This window comes from Diabrotica undecimpunctata, chromosome 3 (genome assembly GCF_040954645.1).
Source record: "Diabrotica undecimpunctata isolate CICGRU chromosome 3, icDiaUnde3, whole genome shotgun sequence".
Classification (NCBI taxonomy): domain Eukaryota; kingdom Metazoa; phylum Arthropoda; class Insecta; order Coleoptera; family Chrysomelidae; genus Diabrotica; species Diabrotica undecimpunctata.
Window position 1 is genome coordinate 173,757,663 of NC_092805.1, and position 22,986 is coordinate 173,780,648.

General features: G+C 35.1%; 1 protein-coding gene across 2 annotated transcripts in view; it reads left to right on the forward strand.

Annotated features, from left to right (window-relative positions):
• Positions 1 to 22,986, forward strand: part of LOC140437842 (protein turtle homolog A-like) — an 813,173-nt gene that overhangs the window by 714,198 nt on the left and 75,989 nt on the right. For both annotated transcript variants that reach the window (XM_072527613.1, XM_072527612.1), the window contains one exon: positions 21,922 to 22,123. In XM_072527613.1, the coding sequence (XP_072383714.1) occupies positions 21,922 to 22,123 (202 nt within the window). The remainder of the gene's footprint in view (positions 1 to 21,921; positions 22,124 to 22,986) is intronic.

Below are 22,986 nucleotides of genomic sequence, written 5' to 3' on the forward strand. Positions count from 1 at the left end.
GCCACTCGAATCCGCTAAAGACAAAACAAACTCATATGAGAAACTGTTTTAAACCAAACTATGGATACAGTCGCCGTTGATATTTAATATGTACTCAGAGAAAATTTTTAACGAGGCTCTTTACGGAATAGACGAAGGCATCCTTCTAAATGGTGAAAGAGTAAACAATGTTAGATATGCCGACGACACCATGGTGATAGCAGATAGTTTAGAGGGACTTTAGAGGCTAATGGACAGAATAAACGAGTACAGTCAACAGTACGGACTAAACATTAATACCCACAAAACAAAACAAATGATTATCAGCAAGGAGAATATAAATGGGGCTCATCTATACATTAATGGGACGCAGATAGGGCGAGTAAAACAGTACTGCTACCTGGGAACTATTATAAACGAACAGTGGAGCAATGTGCAGGAAATAAAGTGCCGCATAGGAAAGGCAAGAACGGTCTTTAACAAAATGAGCGCCATCTTCACAACAAGTCACAACATATCCCTAGATACAAAAATGAGACATTTGAGATGCTATGTTTTCTCTGTGTTGTTGTACGGGGCGGAGGCATGGACGCTTACAGGCACCACTATTAAAAAACTTAAAGCATTTGAGATGTGGCTTTATAGAAGAATGCTGAGAATATCATGGACAGCAAGGATCACGAACAAGGAAGTTCTAGAAAAAATTAAGAAGGAACCAGAGATTGTGTTTACGATCAAACGCATAAAATTGCAATATCTCGGACACGTTATGAGAAATGATCACGGTTACTTCCTGCTGCAGTTTATATTGCAAGGTAAAGTCAAAGGTAAGCGATTCGATTTTCAATATAATGCGTCTTAATGCTCTTCGGTCTGCTTCAGTTATTTTACTTTTTTGTACATTTCTAGGTTTTTTGACGACCGAACCTGTAGTTTTGTATCTTTTGACTATATTTCTTACACTATACCATGACAATTGCAACAATTCGCGATTTCCGAATTGGATTTTCCAGAATTAAAAAATCCAATAATGATTGAACAAATTTTCTCATCGATAACTTTACCTCGACCCATTGTGCAATGCACAAACGGCAAAAAGCTTTACAATACTACAAAATACATTTGACATTAACTGACAATATTGTTGTGTTCAAGTAATTTTTCCATAGCTACTTCTGGATTTAACGTAATTATGAAAAAATCAACATGTGTTGACATAAGTGAATGCATAGCCAGGGTTTAGTGAATTTTTTTATTTGTGAAAATAAATAAAAATAATTAATATAAGAACCTATAAAAACATGCAGAGTATAATTTGTTTATGGTAATTGACTTAAACTGCAAATTCTGTAGGTGGGCGAACTGAATGGGTAAATGAACCCTTAATTGCTACTATATTCGGTTTGAAAATGCATAGTGTTTACACCAGAATATTACAACGGTCTTTATACTGGACTGAATCAAACCCTGAATGGCTGACAGGACTGACAAAATATTATTTGCACCCTAACAAAATTCGAATACAATATAAAATATAATTTTTCTATATCTATTGTGATATGTCTCCCAAAATGAAAAACCGTTATTTCTTATTTTCCTGCCATAAGATCAATGTTTGACAAAATGGACGTCATGCTTGTATCTGATTTTTATAAGTTTTGTTAGAACTCGAACGTACAGTAATATTTAATTATTATATCCACAGAATAGGCTACATTCCAACATACTTAACAATAGCATAACTTTTACGTTATTGCCATCATCTATAATACATTTTAATTACCACCTTGAAAAAATTGAAATTTTTAATACTTTTTCAAATACATTATAAATATATTTATAAAAATAGTTCAGGACAAAGGTAAAGCCACTATCAAAGTCGAAAGTAATTAAATAATTATGGGAGGAGTGTTTGTATTCCCGAGTCTGCCATTTGGAGAGTAAAATCGTTCATCCGATAAATGCTTAATAGCGGGGCGGTAGCTTTTGACACGCGATATAATGTTGTTTGTATTATAGTTGTCTTTTAAATTGAATAATATAGCAGCAGTATTGTTATGAAGCTGTTTTTTTGTAACATTTTAATGCAATTTCCTCTTTTTATTTGGAACAAGTCACAATTTAACTTATAATTAGTTTATTTTGACGGTTCGATTTCGACCATCTAAATGTTCATTCCTGTACTGTAAAATTCGGTATTTGGAAATCGTAAATCTTTGCTTTTCTGCACCTAAGATAACTTTTTTAAAATGTCCTTCATAGTGACCATTAAAGTTCAGGATTATATTTTGTTTTACGAGATCTGTTTAACAAAATCAGCATATTGTTGGGGCTAAAAACGTAGTCCTTCTTCATTAAAAACAGCTATCAGAGGAAAGAAAGCTATGTCCTGACTGAGGAAAGCGGACATAGCTTTCACGTTTCAAAGACATCACATATTTTGCACGTATCTGATCGAGGTGAGCCAAACCTGCAGTTGAAGTTTTCTTGGAAGTATCGATAGTTCTGGTTCGTAAAGTTCCAAATAGAGTTGATGCATCTTCTTTACATTTTGTTCTGGAGGTAAATAGAATCGACGGAATTTGTTTTTACTATAATGCGATTCACGCCTTTGAAAGCTCTGGATGTGCATGTTCACATTTTTGAGTGTTAGATCGTTAGATTTTCGGTTGGGTCTATTTGTATGCTTTTCTTTGTTACTAGGTGGCGCTGCAATATCTCTGTCACGAAAAGTTTGAGCAATGAGATATACACGTTTCCTTGGATTGAACCAAAAGCATGTCTGCAAACTCGTTTGGATAGCTTACCTAGCTTTATAAAGTATTTGTGGGAACAAGTGCGGTTTTGACTGTCATTAGTCTATCTCTGTCGCCTATTTTGTTTTTTTGTAAGACAACTTTTCTGATTTCTTCGTCAACATTCTGAAAACACTTGTACCTGCAGTTGCAGTTCGATCCAGTTATTCTCGGTCCCTTCTGTATTCCTTTCCAGTCCGTATACATTTTTCCTTCTGCAATAGCTTTTTTTTTCATATTTCTTTCCAGAGAGTGGGGTTGACACTTTTTTCTATTTTTGGTTACAGGAATAACTCTTCCGTTTGCTCCATGTTGACAACAGGTTTAATGTGTTGTTTTTTTACAGAGGGACGTTTCTTCTTTGGATGCTTCCTCCTAGCTGAAGGTCCTGCGACATCACTATTAAAACAACTTTCATCAGAGCTTCTGACTCACTAGCGCTAAACGGATCTGACTCGGTTTCACTCATTTTTACACGACGTTAACTTTTTACACGAACAATTAAACCGCATGAAAATGCACGCTACGTGCATAGTAACTAACAAGTCAAAACAAATCAGCTCTCCTGCCGGCCCAGCGCTAACAGAAGATGACCTTGCATTTCACGAAAATCACCGAACATTTACAATCCTTTGGTGCAAAAAGGATGCAGGTCTTGCACCAAATGAGTCATCCTGAAAAGGCAGATCCATAAAGACATATAATTCCTTTATTTATTATCAGATGTCATTATTGGTCTGATGACTGTTTTGTAAATTCCGCCTCTTGTTTCTTTCCCGATATTTTTATTTCTTCATATTGTTTCATTCGGGCAGGCTGCGGCTCTGTTTGCTCTATTCACTTGATCTTCCACTTCAGTTTCGAGTTTTCAGTAGCTAGATAATGTGATGCCTAGATATTTAAACTCCATCACTTGTTCTATTATCTGACCTTCCAGCACCAATTTACATGTTAGTAAATTTGCTGTTATAACCATGCATTTTGTCTTTTTTTGGGAAATTAACATGTTAAATTTTCTGGCGGTTATATTAAATTCGTGCAACATACGTTGTAAATCATCTTCACTTTGAGAGAGTAAGTAGTATTGTGTCGTCTGTATAGCAGATTATTTTAAGTTGTTTTTCTCCCATTTGGTATCCTTATTAGTTCTTACTTTTTTTTATTATTTCATCCATAATCAGGTTGAACAATAGAGGACTTAGGGAATCTTCCTGTCTTATCACGTTGCCCGCTTCAATAGGGTCGGTTAGTTCTTTTACTTTTACTTTTATTGTGTTGTTTTGGTAGATAGTTTCGATCGTTTTGATTATTCCTAGAGGTGTCTCTCCTGCCTATAGTAAGTGGATAACGTCTGTTAATTTTACCTGGTCAAATGCCTTCTTAAGGTCCACGAAACATAGATATGCCGGTTTGTTGTATTCTAATGAGTTCCCTTGCACTTGTCTCATTATAATTATGGCGTCGGTGCATGATCTTCCTGACCTAAAACCTTGTTGTTCTTCTGCTAATGTTATAATTTCATTCAGTTTATTTGTTATCACTTTGGTTGTTAATTTTAGTGTTGTGATTAATAAATTAAATCCTCTGTAATTTTCCAAGTCCGGTTTGTCTTCCTTTTTAAAGAGACCATGCTTAATTTCCATTCTTGAAAAATTCTGTTTCCTCAAGAAAAATTCCATCATTCCAGAGGTAAAGGAAGCATTAATGAAATTAAAAAAAAGAAAATTGCCAGGAGAGGACAGAATACCGAAGTGGAAATTGAATCGTCCAATAAAATTGCGGCTTATTTCCAATAATTGTAAATTATATTCAGAACAATATGAATTCATTTAAGTGGTACATTAATAAATAATCAGTACATTTTTAAAAAAATGCAAAATAACTTTATTAGTACTGTAGTAATAAGACACAAAGAAATATGGCAGTAAAAAACTAGAGCTATAAAACATCACGATACCTGTAACACATAATAACAACCAAGAAAAAGTACAGCAATATTATCTATTAAGTAATTTGTAAGTTGGAAGTTTAAAATGAAATAAATTTATAAACTAGTGCAGATTAAAAAGGACATAAAGAAGCGACATACCATTGTCAATCGAAAAAGTTACAAAACAGTTCAACTTCCTGCAAAATGTGCAAGAGTGGAAGTTGAAAATAGTCTTCGTCATAAAATTGTTATGAATATTTGAGGCATCCTAAAACGTAATAAAAGTTTAATCAGTTTTATATCTGTTAATTGGAGTTACGAAATTAAAAAACTTTTGAAGCAAGCAGTTCCGTGTCATGTCCGCATGAACGGCCAAAGCGGAAGTTTTAGAGCGTCACGTTAACAACCGTTTTACATTATTATTGGTTGACATGTTGCGGTGTATCAGTGATAAGATTAGACTGCGTTATGGTTCGTGGGACATGGAAAATGATTATTATGGATTTAATGAAACTTTCCAGAAGATGTTTTAACTAGATAACTGCCTCTATTATTACATACACTGACGATAAAATTTCGGTGCGATCAACAACATAATGTGTGTACAAAAGTGCGAAATTATAAATTTTCTAAAATTAAACTTTAGTGTCTTTCGTCTTTGAAAGACGTAACTGTAATTAATCACCTCATTAACATTGTAATAACGTAATATAATAATGTAAAAATGTTTTATTTTGGAAAAGTATGCAAACGTGATCTTTTTATGAATCTTCGAGTGACAGCCGTCCTTCAGCGTCATACCAACTTACATTTCTTGTTAGGGAGTTTTTCATGAACATAATACCTCCTCCCTTGGCCATGATTTACAAAAGATAACTAAAAGTAAAGTACTTACAAATTCAATCTCGTAACAGGTTTTCTTACTCTAGTGGAACGCCTTAACACGGGTTCCTCAGTTTCAGTTTGAGCTCCAGGTACAATATTGGAACTTTCCATATTATTTGGAAATTTCCGATTCCTCTGTAGTTACTTCGGTAGGTGGTGGTGAGACACTGTGCTCTGGAATTAATGCCTTCCTTGCAACCAAATTGTAAGTAATGCTATCCGGAATGTATCATGTTTGACGGGTCGATCTCTCCCGCGCTCGATACATCTCTTCGTCGTTTCGAGACAGTTATATGGTCTACGTCGAATCCATGTTTGTAACACTGCTCCCTTTTTACATCTGAGCGTCCCAATCAGCAACTTTATATGTAGGCTTAGGATGGCGGAATCTACAGGACTCTTCAGCTCTGCATGAACCCCTGAGAAAAAAATAACAGTCTACTGTCTTTGAAGGACACGATCTCGTCGGATTAACGCAACACACAGTAATTCGTACGCCGGTTTCTCGGAAGATCACTTCAAGCATGCTTCTGACAATGCTCCAATCCAGATTTTCTAGTTCATGGCCTATCTTGGGTAAGGCCAAATTCTTGATGTCAACACCATATATAATCGTAGCTTTCCCTGTCTGTGTATGACTTCCTGGTCACCATATACAGCAAAGATCGAAAACCATCTTCTAATCTCGGTACTCTTTCAACTTTAGGCTGCTGATTTTTTAACATTAATTTGACATAAACTCATTAAAGCTTGGTCGCAGGTCATCTTTAATCTCATGTTGAAGGGTTTGTGCTTCTTCTGTTTCATTTGAGCCAGCATAAGGTGCAAGACGATTTATGTGAACTACTTTTGGTTTACCTTTCGGCAACTTCTAAATTGGGTATATTACGTCATTTATTCTCTTGTTAATTTCATACGGACCTTCCTATTGTCTTTACAGTTCAGGAGACAAGCCTCGACGACGTTGTGCATTATAAAGCCAAACAAGATCACCTACTTCATAGCTTTCATTCTTGCATCGAGAATCATGTTGATCTTTCATTCTGTCACTGGTTAACCGGATGTGTTGTCGGGCAAGTTCATGAATGTTGTTCATTTTTAACTTCAGGCGGTCGACATAATCTTCGCTTGCAACATGTTCTTCGAAAGGTCTGCAGCCAAACTCTAGGTCGCAGGGCAAACGAACTTCACGACCTTACATCAGGCAGATTGAAGTCTGGCCTGTAGTTTCATTCACGGCCGAGCGGTAGGCCATTAGGAATAAATGAATGTGCTGATCCCAATCTCTTTGATGTTCTGATACAACTTTGGACAGGTGTTTACCCATCGTTCGGTTCATCCTCTCGACCATTCCATCTCATTGTGTATGCAGAGTTGTCGTTCTGGTCTAATTGATCCCATGCAATTTACAAACGTTTTGGAGAAGGGTTGACTCGAAGCTTCGCCCTTGGTCGGAGTTGATCTCCAAGGAAACACCAATTCAGCTAAAGAATTCTTTAACAAGTACCTCTGCAACGGTAGCAGCTTCTTGATTTGGTATCGCATAGGCCTCAGTCCATTTCGTAAAATAATCCATGGCTACCAGGATATATTTATTTCCATCATTCGTCTCTAGAAGTGGACCTGCAATGTCGATTACTACTCTTTCCATAGGATTACCAACATTGTACTGTTTCATGGGTGCTCTCTTTTTACCAACTGGACCATTACTGGTTGCACACACTTCACATTTCCGGCACCATCTTCTTACATTATCTTTACAGTTCACCCAATAGAACCGTTCTCGAACCTTTTGCAGAGTCTTCGTAATATCAAAGTATCCACCTGATGCACCGTCATGTAACTGACGCAATACTTCTGACACTTTACTTTTAGGTACAATCAACTGAAGCTTAGTTTTTGTACCATCATCATTCTCAAAGGTTCTATACAGAAGATAATTTTTTAGCACTAGGCAATTCCATTGGCTCCAGTAACACTTGACTTCGGGACTACATGCACTAATGTCTTGTCAAGAAGGTCTTTCACTTCGACACATCCAATCCAATACTCGTTTTATACATGGATCATCTGCTTAAGCGTCTTGTAGCTGTTGAGACTTCCATTGATCATTAATGACGGTGGTTCCTCTCACGGGACAAAGTCGTTCTTCTAATTTAAGACAATAATTACGATTTGCACTGTATGGCCGTCTTGACTGAGCATCAGCATTTGAATAACTTTTTCCAGCCCGTGTTCGATTTGTTCTAGATTTTCTTGCAATTTACGGCGAATGTGGCCTACATCGCTACCATTCCAACATCTGGTTTCATCTGGCATCGTGTTACAAACTACTTTCCGTATGATTTCCTCTAGACGTTTATTGTTTTGTTCGTCTGTCTCTTCAGAGGTTCGTACTCGAAAACTCCGTGAAGCTCGACTAGCTGTCTCGTGTTCCAAGGCAATGGCGAGCGCTTCATCTAAAACTTTTGGTCTTGCTAGTCGTAAAGCTTTCTGTAATTTATTATCTTTTAACCCAATGACGAAGATATCTATAGCAATTTCTTCCAAAATGTTGTCTGGTACCTCTGGATAAGCTAACCCTACTATACAAGCAACATCTGCTTCAAACACTTGCAAATTTTCACTTGCTCATTAAATTCTACTTCTTCAAATGGTGGCAATTTGAATCTTATATGATGTATCGTTTCGTCTCTAGGTGATTCTTCTTTCACTACAGGATCTAAAACTACTGCATTAACTGGTGGTAGCACTTATGTGTTGGTTATTATGGTCTCTTATTGTTTGATCTTCTCTTCTACGTCGTTTACATTTTTCTGTATATTATCGAATGTTCTAGAAACTTCTTCAAATTTCTCATTGTTCTGACTACATACTTCCTCAAATCTTCTAGAAACATTTTCGAGTTTCTCGTCGTTTTGTCTAGCTACTTCTTTAATAATTTGAGACGCTTCATCGAATATTTTGGAAACATTCGCGAATTTATCATCATTTTTTTTCATTTTCAAATTTAGTATCATTTTTTCTAAAGTTTCTTTGATCGTTTGCGAGACATTTTCCAATTTCTCGTCATTTTTTCTAGAAGTTTCTTCGATCTTCGTTAAAACTGCTTCTTCTGCTGATTTGATTGAAAATGGAATGTCTCTGCGTCATCTCCATTCTTGTTGAGAATATTCTTCAGTCGTTCTTGGAGGATCTTCTTGGACCCGCTGCAGTCTTTATCGCGTTCTTCTACTCGCTTACGCAACTGTTTTAATGACAGTTATACTAGCAGCATCTTTAGTCAGGTACACACGTACTTTTTAAATGTTCTTTTTTTTACAAATATCACTACCAAAATACGCGGATGTTCCCGACGAACAATACTTTTCAAAAGCTCAAAAGTCACTGCTGAATTTATTTTTTAAATCTCACACCGGACACCACTGTACGGTTTTAAAATAAAACGAGCGGTTTTTAATTTATATAAATATTTATTTATAAATTTACAGCACGAAAAGATCTTATCAACCAAACTTAGCTGATATCGGAGCTACTTATATATAAAAGTTATTATGTACTAGAATATTCTGGAGTAGTCTACCTCTAATTCGTTTGTTTGACGTGTCTCTTCCGAGCTCGATACATCTCTGAAAGCTTCTCGTCATTTCGAGATGCCACCGTTATATGAGCTACGTCTATATATACCAACTATTTGTACATTTTCCATTTCCATATGCTAGAAAGAAAGGGTTATTGATTGTATTATTCTGTCTCAGACTATCGTGTATTTGATAGAAATGTATTAAATTGTTATTTTTACTGGTTTCTCCGATAACCGTAAAACACCGACTTTTATGTAATTAATGTATTTTTTTTCCGTATATTTTAATTGAGCTGAAAAAATATTGACATTTTGTAAGCATAAATAACTTTATACATTGTTCATAATTAATTTTGGGTTAATATTAAAATTCTGTTTAATAAAACCACTCTTCTTCTTTCATTTAAGCGTCATAGAATCCTTTTATTTTTATTATTTTCTGTCTTTCAGCATTATTTGGGTACAACAAATTAAACTGTTTAAAACCTATTCAAGGAATCGTTTTTAAATTTTTATTATACATTTTCCGTAACAAAAGTCTCCTTTAGACGTAAAATTAAAAGTTGTCAAAATCATTTTTGCAAAAGTTATTAACAATTTATCCAATTTTAAATCTTTTACTACTTTTTAACTTTTATTAATTCATAGATGCACCAAAAAACTTTTACCACAGCTCATTTTGAAAGTTTTTCAATTACTTTTTGGTTCAATACTTTTCTTAGCCTTTTGATAAAATATTGAAGTAGGTATTTTTATTTTCTATAAATATCATAAAAATTCCATATTGTTTTTACTCAATACATTTATAAAAGCATCCACAATGTTAAACAAGAATAAACAAATTCTGAGTGCTCTAGCACAATTCAGCCAACAAAAATACGCGCCTTCATTTTTGTTCTTCGTTTCTTTGTCCATTCGATGAGAATTTAAAAGAATTTGTGAATTATTAAGCAGAAAAATTGATTATTATTACGCGTCAAATAAATATGTGACTAATCAGAGTGGGAGTACTCATTGTCATTAAGGCCGTTAGACGCGGGCCAAGAGGAATTTTCTCATTCACTTGAGTCTAGGCAGTCGAAGACTTTGGTCGATGCAGACGCGAGATTTAGTCCTGAGTTCTCAATGAGATCTTGTAATTGATCTACGAAGAGCTAAATTGTGCCGGCAGGAAGTATTTGGCCGCCGTTGATTTTGCTTATGTTCTAGTTTTCGGTGGACGTAGATCATTATACATCATTATACATTGTAAATTACCTCAGAAACAAAACAATTGGTTTAATAAAAAATATTTCTTTAGAAATTGTGAATGTGGTTCTGCAAAATGCTGTCTAATACATAATTCACAATAATGTTCCCTTAGTTTCACCTTGAAATTGAGGGAAATTTTCTTTTTTTTTTCATTTCATTCATTATAAAGATTCTCTGCTTCTGTTCTAGCATCTTGTCTAGTCATGTCACCAAATCTGATTTTAAACTGTAACCACACTAATCGATTATAAAAACTACTACAAACTTAACAAAGTCTCCAGCTTTAAATCTTTGTAAATTACTCTTATTAAGTGTTGTTTGATCGTGTACAGAACCCAGCCATTTTGCAATAATATTTCTAATTTTTAAATTACTCTAATTTTTTGGGCATTTACTACAAAAAAATTTTTTCTGAACAATATATTTTTGCATTTGCACGTTCATGATAATCAATTCGTATTAAAGTACAAGTAACTGCAGCTATACATCTTGGAAATCATCGAAAGGCTTAAAATTCTTCTTTAACTAAAACCATTTCATCATTTGTTTGATATGATGTATGTCACAAATCACTACCACTGGTTTAATATATAATAAATCAGTGCAAATCCTAGTCTATGCTGATAATATCAATATTATTGGAAGGGCGGAAAAGGCTGTACGAGATGTAATCAATCAATCAATAATGTCTTTTTATTTCCCATTAAAAAAAATACAATTTTCTCTTTTAGTGACATTTGTTCTCCTTGGCACATGCCATCAGGAGGGTTGGCAAACTAATATTATTCCCTAATTAATATACAAAAAATTACAAAGGCTCATTACATCTAACAAGTTCATTAAAATTAATAAAAAATAAATTAAGTAAATATTCATATAAATGTAAGTAATAAACTAAATGTGTATATCCTACTAAGTAGCACTTCGCCCTAGACTAAACAGTAATAACAAAGTATAACATTAAGGTATATATTGCATTTAAAATTATTGAATGTGTCCCTTAGAGGGGGTGAAAGCTGTTGATATAATAATAATAATAACAAGATAGTCAAGATAGACAAGACAGATAAAAAGATAATAGCTATTCGCAAACAAATTATTAATACTAATTTTAATATTTTAATACTATTGAAATAACACCATGCTAATAGATTTAATAATTAAATAGGCTCACTAACTCATACCTATACGCCCATGCTTCCCTACAATAACCTGCTAACTCAGCCTTTCCCTGTCTCATCATTGTAACTACTTCCACTCTACTAAGTTCATGTCTACCCAACCACTTTAACCTAATATGTCTCAACACCGAACATTTTCCCAAAAAATGTATCACATCTTCCCTTTCCTTCGTATTACACATTGAGCAAAACCTTCTTTCATCATTTCTGCCAGGTCGATCATTCAAATATAGAACTCCACATCTTAATTTGAAGAGCCATCGAATGTCCCCAAAATTTTCCATTTCCAGTAGATAATGCATGTTTACTCCTTCTTCTCGCAGTTCTTTGTAGTGTCCACAAAAATTTGATTCGAGTGCCCTATTCTCAGCCTGACGCTGTATCTCCTCCTTCTTTTTTTCTATCATATTCTCAATCATACTAGGCCAGCTTTCTCTCCATTCCCATTCACACCTTACCTCAATTCCAAATTTGTCTCCCATGCTCATCCAATCTTTCCACCAGCCACACCTTGCTCTTATCATTTCTCTCAAAAGAAATTTTGGCAACCTATCACTCGAATATCCTAGTATTTTTTTAACATATTTTTGATGTAAATTCATTGTATATAGGCTGACTCTAGCAATACCTGTCTCCAAATCTAACATAAAGTTAGGACAATACCTTGGACAAGAGAACATTTTTTTTTATATAAAATCTTCTGATTATTTCCACCTCATCGTACTCAAAAAGACCCCATACCTGAGACCCATAAGTCAAAATTGATCTTATCACCGACTCATACACTGTTACTTTAGCCAAAAAGGGTATATCAGCCTTAGACACTAACCTACTCCAAGCCGTGTGAATCGCTACTTTTGCCAAACTCTGGCGCTTTTTTAGATGAGCTTTAAACGACAACTTGGGTGTTAGTATCATTCCCAAATAATTATAGTTATTCACTATCTCTAATACTCGATCATTCAGCTTCCAAGATTCCCTGATCACACCACCTCCTCTTCTGAATACAAGAATTTTGGATTTATCTAAATTGATTTTTAGATTCCACATCCTACAGTATTTTTCCAGTTCATTAATCATCCGCTGTAGCACCTTCGGATTGATGGCCATCAAAACCAAATCATCTGCATATAATAAAAGTCTTATAATTAAACCATTTATCTCCAAACCGCCTCCCAATGCGTCATGCAGGTCATTCACAAAAAGCGCAAACAGTAATGGACTTAAAAGACATCCCTGTCTCACTCCTACATTACAGTCAAACCATTCAGATAGACCTTCCCTTGACCAGACTGCCGATTTTGTACTTGCGAACATACTTTTAACAAATTCAGCACTTTAGTAGATAATCCTAAGCGACTCAACTTGTAAAAAAGGGCCCATCGATCAACTGTATCAAAGGCAGCACTAAAGTCCACAAAAAATGTATAAACATTTTTTACTCCCCGTGCATGTTGGATGTTTACTATACTCGTAAGATTAAAAATGTTGTCTATAGTTGAATAGCCGGTTCTATATCCTGCCTGAAACTCATTTAAAATGTTATTATTTTGTACCCACGAGGTAAGTCTGGTTAAAGTCAATGCCGCAATGAGTTTGGTTACTGCATTTAAGAAGCTGATACCTCGATAACTTTCTGCACTTTCCATATTTCCTTTCTTATAAAGAGGAAAAATTATTGCACCATAAAATCCCCGAGGAAAGTTTGGTTTGACGAAAAAGTTATTAGCAAGCCCAAGTACAAGCACTTTTCCGTTTTCTGGAAGAAACTTGTAGAACTCAGCAGCAATTCTATCCACTCCTGGTGCTTTATTTGGTTTTAAAGAATCCAATGCTATTTGAAGTTCTTCCATACTAAACGGCCGGTCTAAATGTTCATTGAGGATAAACGGTTCTGCATACAACACAGGATTTGCTGTTATCTCCGTATTCAAATGTCTTGCAAAATGTTGCAGTAAACTATTTAAGTTAACACCTTCCCCAATGGCCGAACTTCCAAACTTATACAGTCCAACAGCCTTTTAAAATTCTTTTGAATTTTTAGTATTTCTTAAACCCAATGCAGCATTCTTATAAAATTCTTTCTTTTTAAAGTCACAAAGGTGTTTGTATTCCTGTTTAACATTCCTGTATATGTTTGTTGCATAAGTTGAGCTAATTTTTCTAGATACTCTGAGATATGACATTACTTGCTTCCTCTTTCTTGCGCACTCACCATCAAACCATTGCTGGCTTTGTTTACACTCCTCCTTTGCCTTAAAAAGCTTACATTCTCCCTTGTGTGCTGACTTTTTTATACATTGCTGTAGTAACTCTAAAGTTGTCTCCGGTTGATCAGTCCACTCATTCACCCTATTAATTTCACAAGACATTCTTTCTTTATATTTTTCCGAATCAGTTTGGGTCCAAGTAATTTTAGGAAGCAGTGGCAAAACTTTACTCGTTGATCCATGACCGTCATTATCGAAGGTCAGCTCCACTGTTAGAGGCATATGGTCAGAATAATATTCACAACCTATAAAAAAATTATCTACTAAATTTAACATCAGTCTGTACGAGATGTATGTAGCATTAAAAGAATCAGTTACAAAAATGGGTTTATTAATAAACACCAACAAAACGAAGTATATGAAAATAAGCACGCAACCACAAATCCTACGACCACTTGTTATAGAAAACGACGTCATCGAAGCAGTGAACGAATTTGTATACCTGGAAGCGCTCCTTAACACCGAAAATAATACTACCGCAGAGATCAAATGCAGAATTTGCACGGCCAACAGATGCTATTTTGGGCTCAATCTTCTCCTTTAATCCACAATTATATCGAGAAATATAAAAATAAAACTCTACATAACAATAATAGAGATATGGACTCTAACAAAAAATAATGAAAACACGTTAGAATGTTTCGAAAGAAAAGCACTAAGGCAAATCAATGGACCAATGAATGACAATGGAGTGTGGAGAAGACGATACAACTTCGAACTTTATTGAATATACCAGGAACCAAATATCATAAAACATATAGGACCTCTGAGGTGGATAGGGCATTAATGAGGATGGAACAAATTGACCCAACTAGAAAAACGCACCTTGATCGACCCATTGGTCAGAGAAGAAGAGGAAGACCCAGAAGTGCTTGGCGGAGAACGACGATGGATAGGGACAACTGGAGAAAAATTCTTGAGGAGGCTAAGACCCACGCACGGTTGTACAGCCAGAATGATGATAATGATGAAAAAAGTAAAATACAACGCTAGTATAGAAGCTTTGCTTCAAGAACTTAGATAAATTGGCACACTTATTGTTTTTCTACCAATGTAAAACCTAAAACAATTTAGGTTAGACAGTAGTTACAAGGACTGTCTTTTTACATTCTCAGTTCTCTGGTTTAATACACCGCTACCGTGTTACAGTTCTTATACTAAAGAAACAAAAAGATTTCAGTTTTAAATTTACTCTGTTTTTACCTATTTTAAATATTTGTAATAAAACAAAACAAAACACTTAACACTATTCTCACAATATAATTACATTAAAAACTGTGTTTAAGTCTGATTCAGATTGTGAGTTTTGTGTAGCTCCATTTGAGTGAAATGCATGAATTATTAATAACCGTGCATCTACGATTCGACAAAGGGAAGTAATTAGACAATTTGATTTAATTAGAGTATTACGTATTTCGAAGCAATCGCATTGAAATTAATGAATTGCTGCAAATATTAGTTAGTAATCAATAAACGACAAAAACCCTACACAGTCTTTTTGTGCTTCACGAGGATCCTTAAAAAACTATGTGGCCTAACACCAGTGGCGGCTTTTGGGGGTAGGCAGGATGGGCCGGGCCTACCCAATAATTTTAAGAGCTTTAAAATTGAAAAACATATATTCAAAAATTATGTTACTGCATGTAAATAACGATATGTAAATACGAATGCTGCGGTGTTATGTCTTTTCTACCCTGTTGTATGGAGTAGAGGCTTGGACACTAAAACAGTTGACCACAAAAAACATCGAAGCTTTCGAGATGTGGTGCTATAGGCGCATTCTCAGAATATCATGGATGGACCGCGTCACTAACACGCAAGTACTCCAACTTTAGACAAAAGATGCGAAATTCTAAATGAGATAAAAACTAGAAAGATGGAATACTTGGGGCACATTGTGAGAGGTGAAAAGTACGAACTTTTAAGAAATATCATGCAGGGCAAAATTAAGGGCAAAAGAAGTGTGGGAAGAAGAAAAATATCGTGGCTTCGTAATCTACGTGAATGGTTCGGGTGTAGTTCGATTGAACTTTTTAGGCGCGCTGCTAACAAAGTCGCAGTGGCCATGATGATTTCCAATCTCCGCTAGGAGTGGCACGAGAAGAAGAAGATGTAAATAACATTTAAATGTACTAAATCACTCAATACATTAGCGTCCGTTAAAGCAACTATGTTATTATATTCCTACAGAAAACATCGAATCGTATTAAGGCATTTTAAATATCATTAATAGGCCCGATCGAAACAGGCCGACCCAGCTCACATAAGATCCCCGTACAAAAAGCGTTTGAAGTTAAGCAGCTTGCCGGACAACGATTTATATTGTCGTGTTTATGCTTGCTGTTTAGGCACCAGACGATCGGGCCTACGTCGACCATCGTTGTAACTTGTAACGTAATTATCGAATTGTAATATAAATTTTTGTTTTAAATTATTATAAAAAAATATGTAACATAATCTGTAATTGTAATATATTTTTAAACAAACAACACAATTGCAAACAAGTGCACGGTTGCTCAAATAAATTTAAAAAAATTCGTAAAATTCGAAAGAAAAATCACATTTGCATGATTTCTATGTCGCCTGATTGTATCCAACTTATATATAGCAACATTGTCGCCGAGCATTAGTTCAATTTTCATTGTTATCTGTTATTATTACTAGTTGCACTAGTTGTTTGGCCGATCGAGGTTGATTTTTTTACAGAAATTTTTTTGGGGAGCTCATGGATCTTGAGGGTGATTACTTTTCTCTGATGCAAGGTCACTTTTAGTCATACCACCAATAGGATAAGTGGGTTTTCAAATATTTTTAAGGGGGGGGGGGGTGATGACCCCGTTAACCCTCCCTCTGGATCCGCCACTGATTACACATAGCTATATGTAATTTGCTGGCTTGGCCTACCCAAAATTTTACCACACCAGCCGCCACTGCCTAACACAGAAACTCTGAATTCGGCAGAATCATATTATCATTATCTCTAATTACCTTTTAGTTTGTTGAATATGGTAGTATAGAGCAATATGTCCAGTGGTCTCTATTTGACTTAAAGACGAGAACGTTTTTAATAATTTTGAAATTCTTCGTTAATGGTGTATACCACCCTGTACGATCATAAAAAACTTCTTTATATATATATTATAAACGCCATAATAACTTGTACTCTGCGAATGTATTTTAAAACTATCTCGGTTATATCGCCGGTGGCTTTAATAAAACACACGAGCGCTTTGAAGTGTTCAATTAATGTTTGAGACTTTTGCAACAAAGTGGGAGGCTAGAGTTAACGAGTGATTTTATTGACGTGGTTTTTGCCGGTGAGGTTTTGAAGAACGACTTGGAGGGTGTATTGATTTTTATGAACTGTCTTTTTTATTTTTCGATGGGTATATTAATCATTTACGGTAGTAACGGAGGGTTCGGGATATTTTTGATTGGATTGGGTATAGAATTGAATCGATTAATGAAAAGTTAATCTAAATGGGACGTATAATTTGTATAGTCAATCCAAATCGGTTATTTTATTCTAAAATATTTGCTTTGTATGTATTTTTCTTTATTCTATAAATAATGCATTTGTTGCCTGTTCTGGTATCAAATTTTGATCCACCTTTTTAATAGATGTTCTATATTTGTCTATTTGTTGTTGATATATTTTTATCTATTCCCTCTAACATCTTATGGTTTTTTTTATTATCCAGATGTTATACATTAGTTATATACATAATACATATGTCAGTTGTTACTGAGATACTGTCAGACAGATGATGAACCTATCTTGACATGTTTTTAATCCATTCAACAAACTTGACATGAAAGCCTACATTAATTAATTTACCCAAAAGTATTTGGTGATCTACACGATGTTGTGATTGAGATATTAAGCCTTTACATAATTAAGAAAGTTCATCATCATCATCCAGCCTCAAGAGTCCACTGCTGAACATAGGCCTCTTCCTCATGTTTCCAACCCCGTCTATCTTGCGCCGCTCTCATCCAGTTTTTATTAAGTCTTCTTAAATCGTCAGTCCATCTTGTAGGTGGTCGACCGACGCTTCTCTTGTCTTCCCTTGGCCTCCATTCCAATAACCTCTTTCTCCATCGCCCATCTGTCATTCTGGCTATGTGTCCTGCCCATCTCCATTTTAGTCTGGCTATCTTCTCGATGATGTCAGTCACTTCGGTTCTTCTCCTGATGTCTTCGTTGGTTATTCTGTCTCGCAGAGTTATTCCTAACATGGACCGCTCCATTCTTCTCTGCGTGACTCTGTTTGGTAGCTGCTGCTATTGTTAAGGTAAGTGTTTCTGCTCCGTACGTCAAGACTGGGAGGACGCACTGATCAAATACCTTTCTCTTTAGGCATGTAGGCATCTTTCTTTTACCAAGAAAGTTACTTTGCTATAAAATAGTCAAAGAATTTAGGGATTCAAGATTGTATACAAATGCTACGATAATTTTCAATATTGTCTTTCTGACCATTTTTAAATATAGGAACAACATAACTTTCTTTCCATGAAGAAGGAAACATAGAGGTTTCTAGAGATCTATTAAACATTATAACAAATGGAATTGTAAGGGTACAGACAGACTTTTTTAATAAAAAATTAGGCACTCCATCTGGACCAGCAGTAAGCTTATTGGGCAGCTCATTTATGCCAATAAAAATATCAGTCTACGTAATCTTAGGACAAATTTGTACTAAAGTTGCTATTTAATGGATGGATAGGTAAAGGTTGTTGTCATTTGGTGAATAGACAGTTTGAAAGAAGTTCATAAATGAATTAGCTATGGATATTGTTGCAGATTGGACTTCATAAAATAAGGAGTTAGATCATTTCTTAGGCCAGTATCTATACCTTTAATATAGTTACTAAAGCAAATTGACAGTTGATTACATTCAGCTCCGAGGTGGGAATATCTAATATAGTCATCATCAGAACGATTATTAACGTAAATATAGTGAGCATATTTTTTTTCCAGTCAGTCTTCTAAGATCAGCAGAAAACCACTTGGGAAAAGTTCTATATTTATTCAATGGTACAAAGTAAGCAATTCTTATAGAGATAACTTTATAGAATAACTTTGTAGCAACATCAATATCATTAACCACACATACCTGCCAGTCTATGGAAGCCAAGAAGTTGTTAAGCGCAATGTAATCTCCATAGCTTTTAAACCAGGGTGTAGATGCGTTTTATGCGTCCATTCGATGATTAAATCGGTCAGGCGATGAGTTTTGGGTAATAGCAATGGATGTTTAACATCAAAAGACAACTGAGACTTTTGTAATCGACCTCCTACTCTCAAAATATCATATTCATCAATAAATGGTGAGAGTTTACGAAAAGGTTTGGGTAACAGAGAATTTTTTTTAATTTTGAGAAAATTATCTGAAAAAACGTCAGCTTGTCGTGCTTAACAATGTATCGTAATGCAGATTCCATCTGCAAAGGACTAATAAGAGAATTTGAAGAGGTAGCATTGTTTTTTCTTTAAAGTTTAGCCACGAATTTTAAGACGTTAACCATGACTTTCTGAATTTTTATCAGGGATGAAAATTTTGAAAGTAAATTAGAGATGATATTATCAGTAATGACCGGTATCAATGATAATACAGTGGGTAATTTTTTTTCTAACATTTCCGTGGGGTATAAGGAGTAAAAATTAACTTAAGAGGCCAACACTCACTTGACTTCGAAAGAAAATCAGGACCCCGCTACCAGAGTGAAAATTGTAGTAGTTGTGCTGGTGTCAAACCACGACTGCACAATCAGCAGAGTTTTGATTAAATGGCACATAATGCCAACAAGAACATGGTATGAGTTCTTGTATGTGTCTTACACGGTTGACAATAAAGGTTTTTCGTTTATGGGGAGAAGATTTAAACCAAGTAAAAGCAATTGTGGAATGCAACCAAACATAAATATCGGAAAAAGAGGACTTCGTTTGATAAAAAACTGTTAATGAGAAGGATACTAGCTTTTTTGTAGTTTAACTTCACAAACTGTAGGAACACCACTGCAGTATTTAATGCATAGATTTTCATCGCCAGCAGATTTTCTTTCCTCTAGTTTCTTTTTAGCTGCCTTGTAAGCGTCTTGTTCCATCTTAGTTTGATCCTTAGAGACTTAATAAACGGTATTTCGAAGCTAATTACTAGACTTAAGATCCAATTCAACCGTGTTAGCATTACATTTGACAACTTTGACTGTTCTAGTTTGATTGTAACTGGACACTTTGCCAACTCGGATAGCATGTGATATGGTGGATTCTTCTTGCTGTAAGCCAAGTTAACGAAAGACCTCACACACCTGAGATTTGTCATAGCTAATGCGATTGGCTAATACTTTAGAGTTATATTGAGGAATTTTATAAATCATAAGATTTTGAGCTCTATCCGAACCATTGCCGCAAGTTTTGGAGCCACGAGTGTCTTCTCCTCCCTGGACCCCTTCTGCTGTCTATTTTCCCTTGAACGATCAGCTGTAGTACTCTATATTTATTATATCTCATAACGTGACCCAAGTATTCCAACTTTCTTTTCTTTATACTTATTCCTACCTCTCTCTTTTTACCTATCCGGCGTAGTAACTCTTCGTTGGTCACGTGCTCAGTCCAGGATATACTTAATATACGTCGGTAAGCCCATATTTCGAAGGCCTCTACTTTTTTCATCAATGTTGCGGTCATTGTCCACGCCTCCATTCCATATAACAAAACCGGGAATACATAACATTTCAGAAGTCGAATTTTGAGAGGTAGGGTGAGGCTTTTAGAGGTGAAAATTTGCTTCATGCTAGTGAACGATGCTCTTGCCTTTTCTACTCTTATACGTATTTCCTTCGCTTGATCCCAATTTGAGTTAACTGTTGTTCCCAAGTAGATGTACGAATCCACGTGTTCAATTCTTTCATTGTCAGTTGCTGTGATGGTTGTTGGGTTTTGCTTACTAACATCCATTTGGTTTTTGTGATATTTAGTCTGAGTCCGTGCACTTGTTTTTTGTATCTTACTCATTAGGCAACTCAGTTCCTCCATGCTACTTGCTAGAATCACAGTGTCATCAGCATACCTTATGTTATTAATTATTTCTCCATTTATCTTTATGCCTTCTGTGCTTTCCTCCAGCGCTGTCTTAAATACTTCTTCTGAGTATATATTAAAGAGAATAGGAGACAAGATACAGCCCTGTCGTACCCCTTTCTTGATCTCAATTTTATTGGTCAATGTAGATCCTACTTTCACTTTAGCTGTTTGACCCCAATAGAGACTCGCTATTGTTCGAATGTCTCTGTAGTCGACTCCGATCTTATGTCGCATGTTATTATTTGCTTTTCATCAATACCAAGATCTTGGGAACAAGTGCTACAATTATTGGTCATTAAAACCTCAAAATTTTACCGAAAAATATTTCAGAAATCCTCAGTTTTTTCCAGTCTATTATTTATGAAATATAAAAAGCAATAACCGAATTAACTACTACGCACAATATTATTTTTTATATGTTTTCAAAACTTAAAAAGTTTTAGAGAAATAAAGCAGCAAAATTTTGTTTGTTTTGATAACTTAATCTCTATCATAGATGTAGAGAATTAAAGGATAAAGATGGAGATATCTTAAACAACGAAGATAAATTACTTAGGGTAGTAGAAGATTTCTATACAGAACTATAAAGAGGTTTGTTGATTTTCATTATGAGAAACTAACAGAAAAGTTATTTTTAACAAAAAAGTGATAAACCAAGGATCCGAATTAATGCCTGATATATCAACAGTGACCCAATTTGTGACCCAATCGCTGGCCAAGGTTAATTATCAGGGCTAAACATAATTCCATGATCAAAAATATTGTAAATGCTTAACTCTAATTATATAGAATATGCGACACGCTCATACAATACTTTGTCTATCTTTATGAGAATATATATTTATCAAAAAAGTCCTCGAAAACCAAAATAAATTTAATAATATTCAACTTCAATAACTTGTTGAATCTTAAACGTTATTAACAACTACATTCTTATCTAATATAATGTTTCTCTTCCAGTCTTCCATGAAGGAGAGGCAGCTTATGCAGTAAAACGTTTCACAGGGTTATATACGGGTCCATACTTCGATCCTACCACAACTACGAATATCACAACCCAACTAGGAACACACGCTTACATCCCCTGCAAAATCAAGCAGTTAGGAAACAAATCGGTGTCCTGGATAAGGAGGCGCGACGCCCACATTCTCACTGTAGATAGGTAAGTCAAAGATAGCGTTGTTTATGTATCCTTGTGTTTCCTTGGCTTTGTTGTGGGAAATAGTTTGTTTATGAGGGTTACTAAGGAAAAATTTAGGTCGAGATAAGTTACTGTTATGGTTCACGGAAATGTAGACGATGTCCGAAAAGTCCTAAACTTTATTTGATATTGAGAGAGAATAGTAAATTATTGTCAAGTTTATGAGCGAACAGTTTATTATACTAATTTTTTACGACAAATATTTGAAGAATGCCGTAGAATAAGAAGATTAAAATCGTAAAACGTAAACCATAATTCACTATTAGAAATTATATATGGTAAAGAGGCCTTTTATTCACAATATATTTCAAGATGGATGCGCTTTTTTAGGGAATTTTGCTGTTTGTAAAAGACAAGTTTTTAATATATAATATATCGATAATGGTCAGACATTTTTAATATAAAATTCACAGTCATTTCCTTCTTCGTCATGACCACCGTGTGTTTTCGCGACTGTGGGTCTTTTATTTTTCTTATGCAGTCCTCATTTCAGGAATATATCATCTTGTAATTATCAGAAATAAAGAGATTATCCTTCATCCATCCTATGGCTTTACAGCTTAATTTGAACACTATTTTCTCTGATCAGACCACTCAATTTGTTTCGGTCTGGAGTCATTCTCCTTTACGACTAGCTGCCAAGGAGATTTCTTGCGTCCTCATCCACATCATCCTCCCATCTCTTTCTCAATCTGCCAATAGGTCTCGTCTTCTGCATTCTTGCATTTAAGCATTCATGAGTTTTGCTACCTGTAGGATTTACCTCTATCTATTAGCCTGATGCTTTGGTCCACCCTATGTTCTGCCAATCTTGTATTCCCATA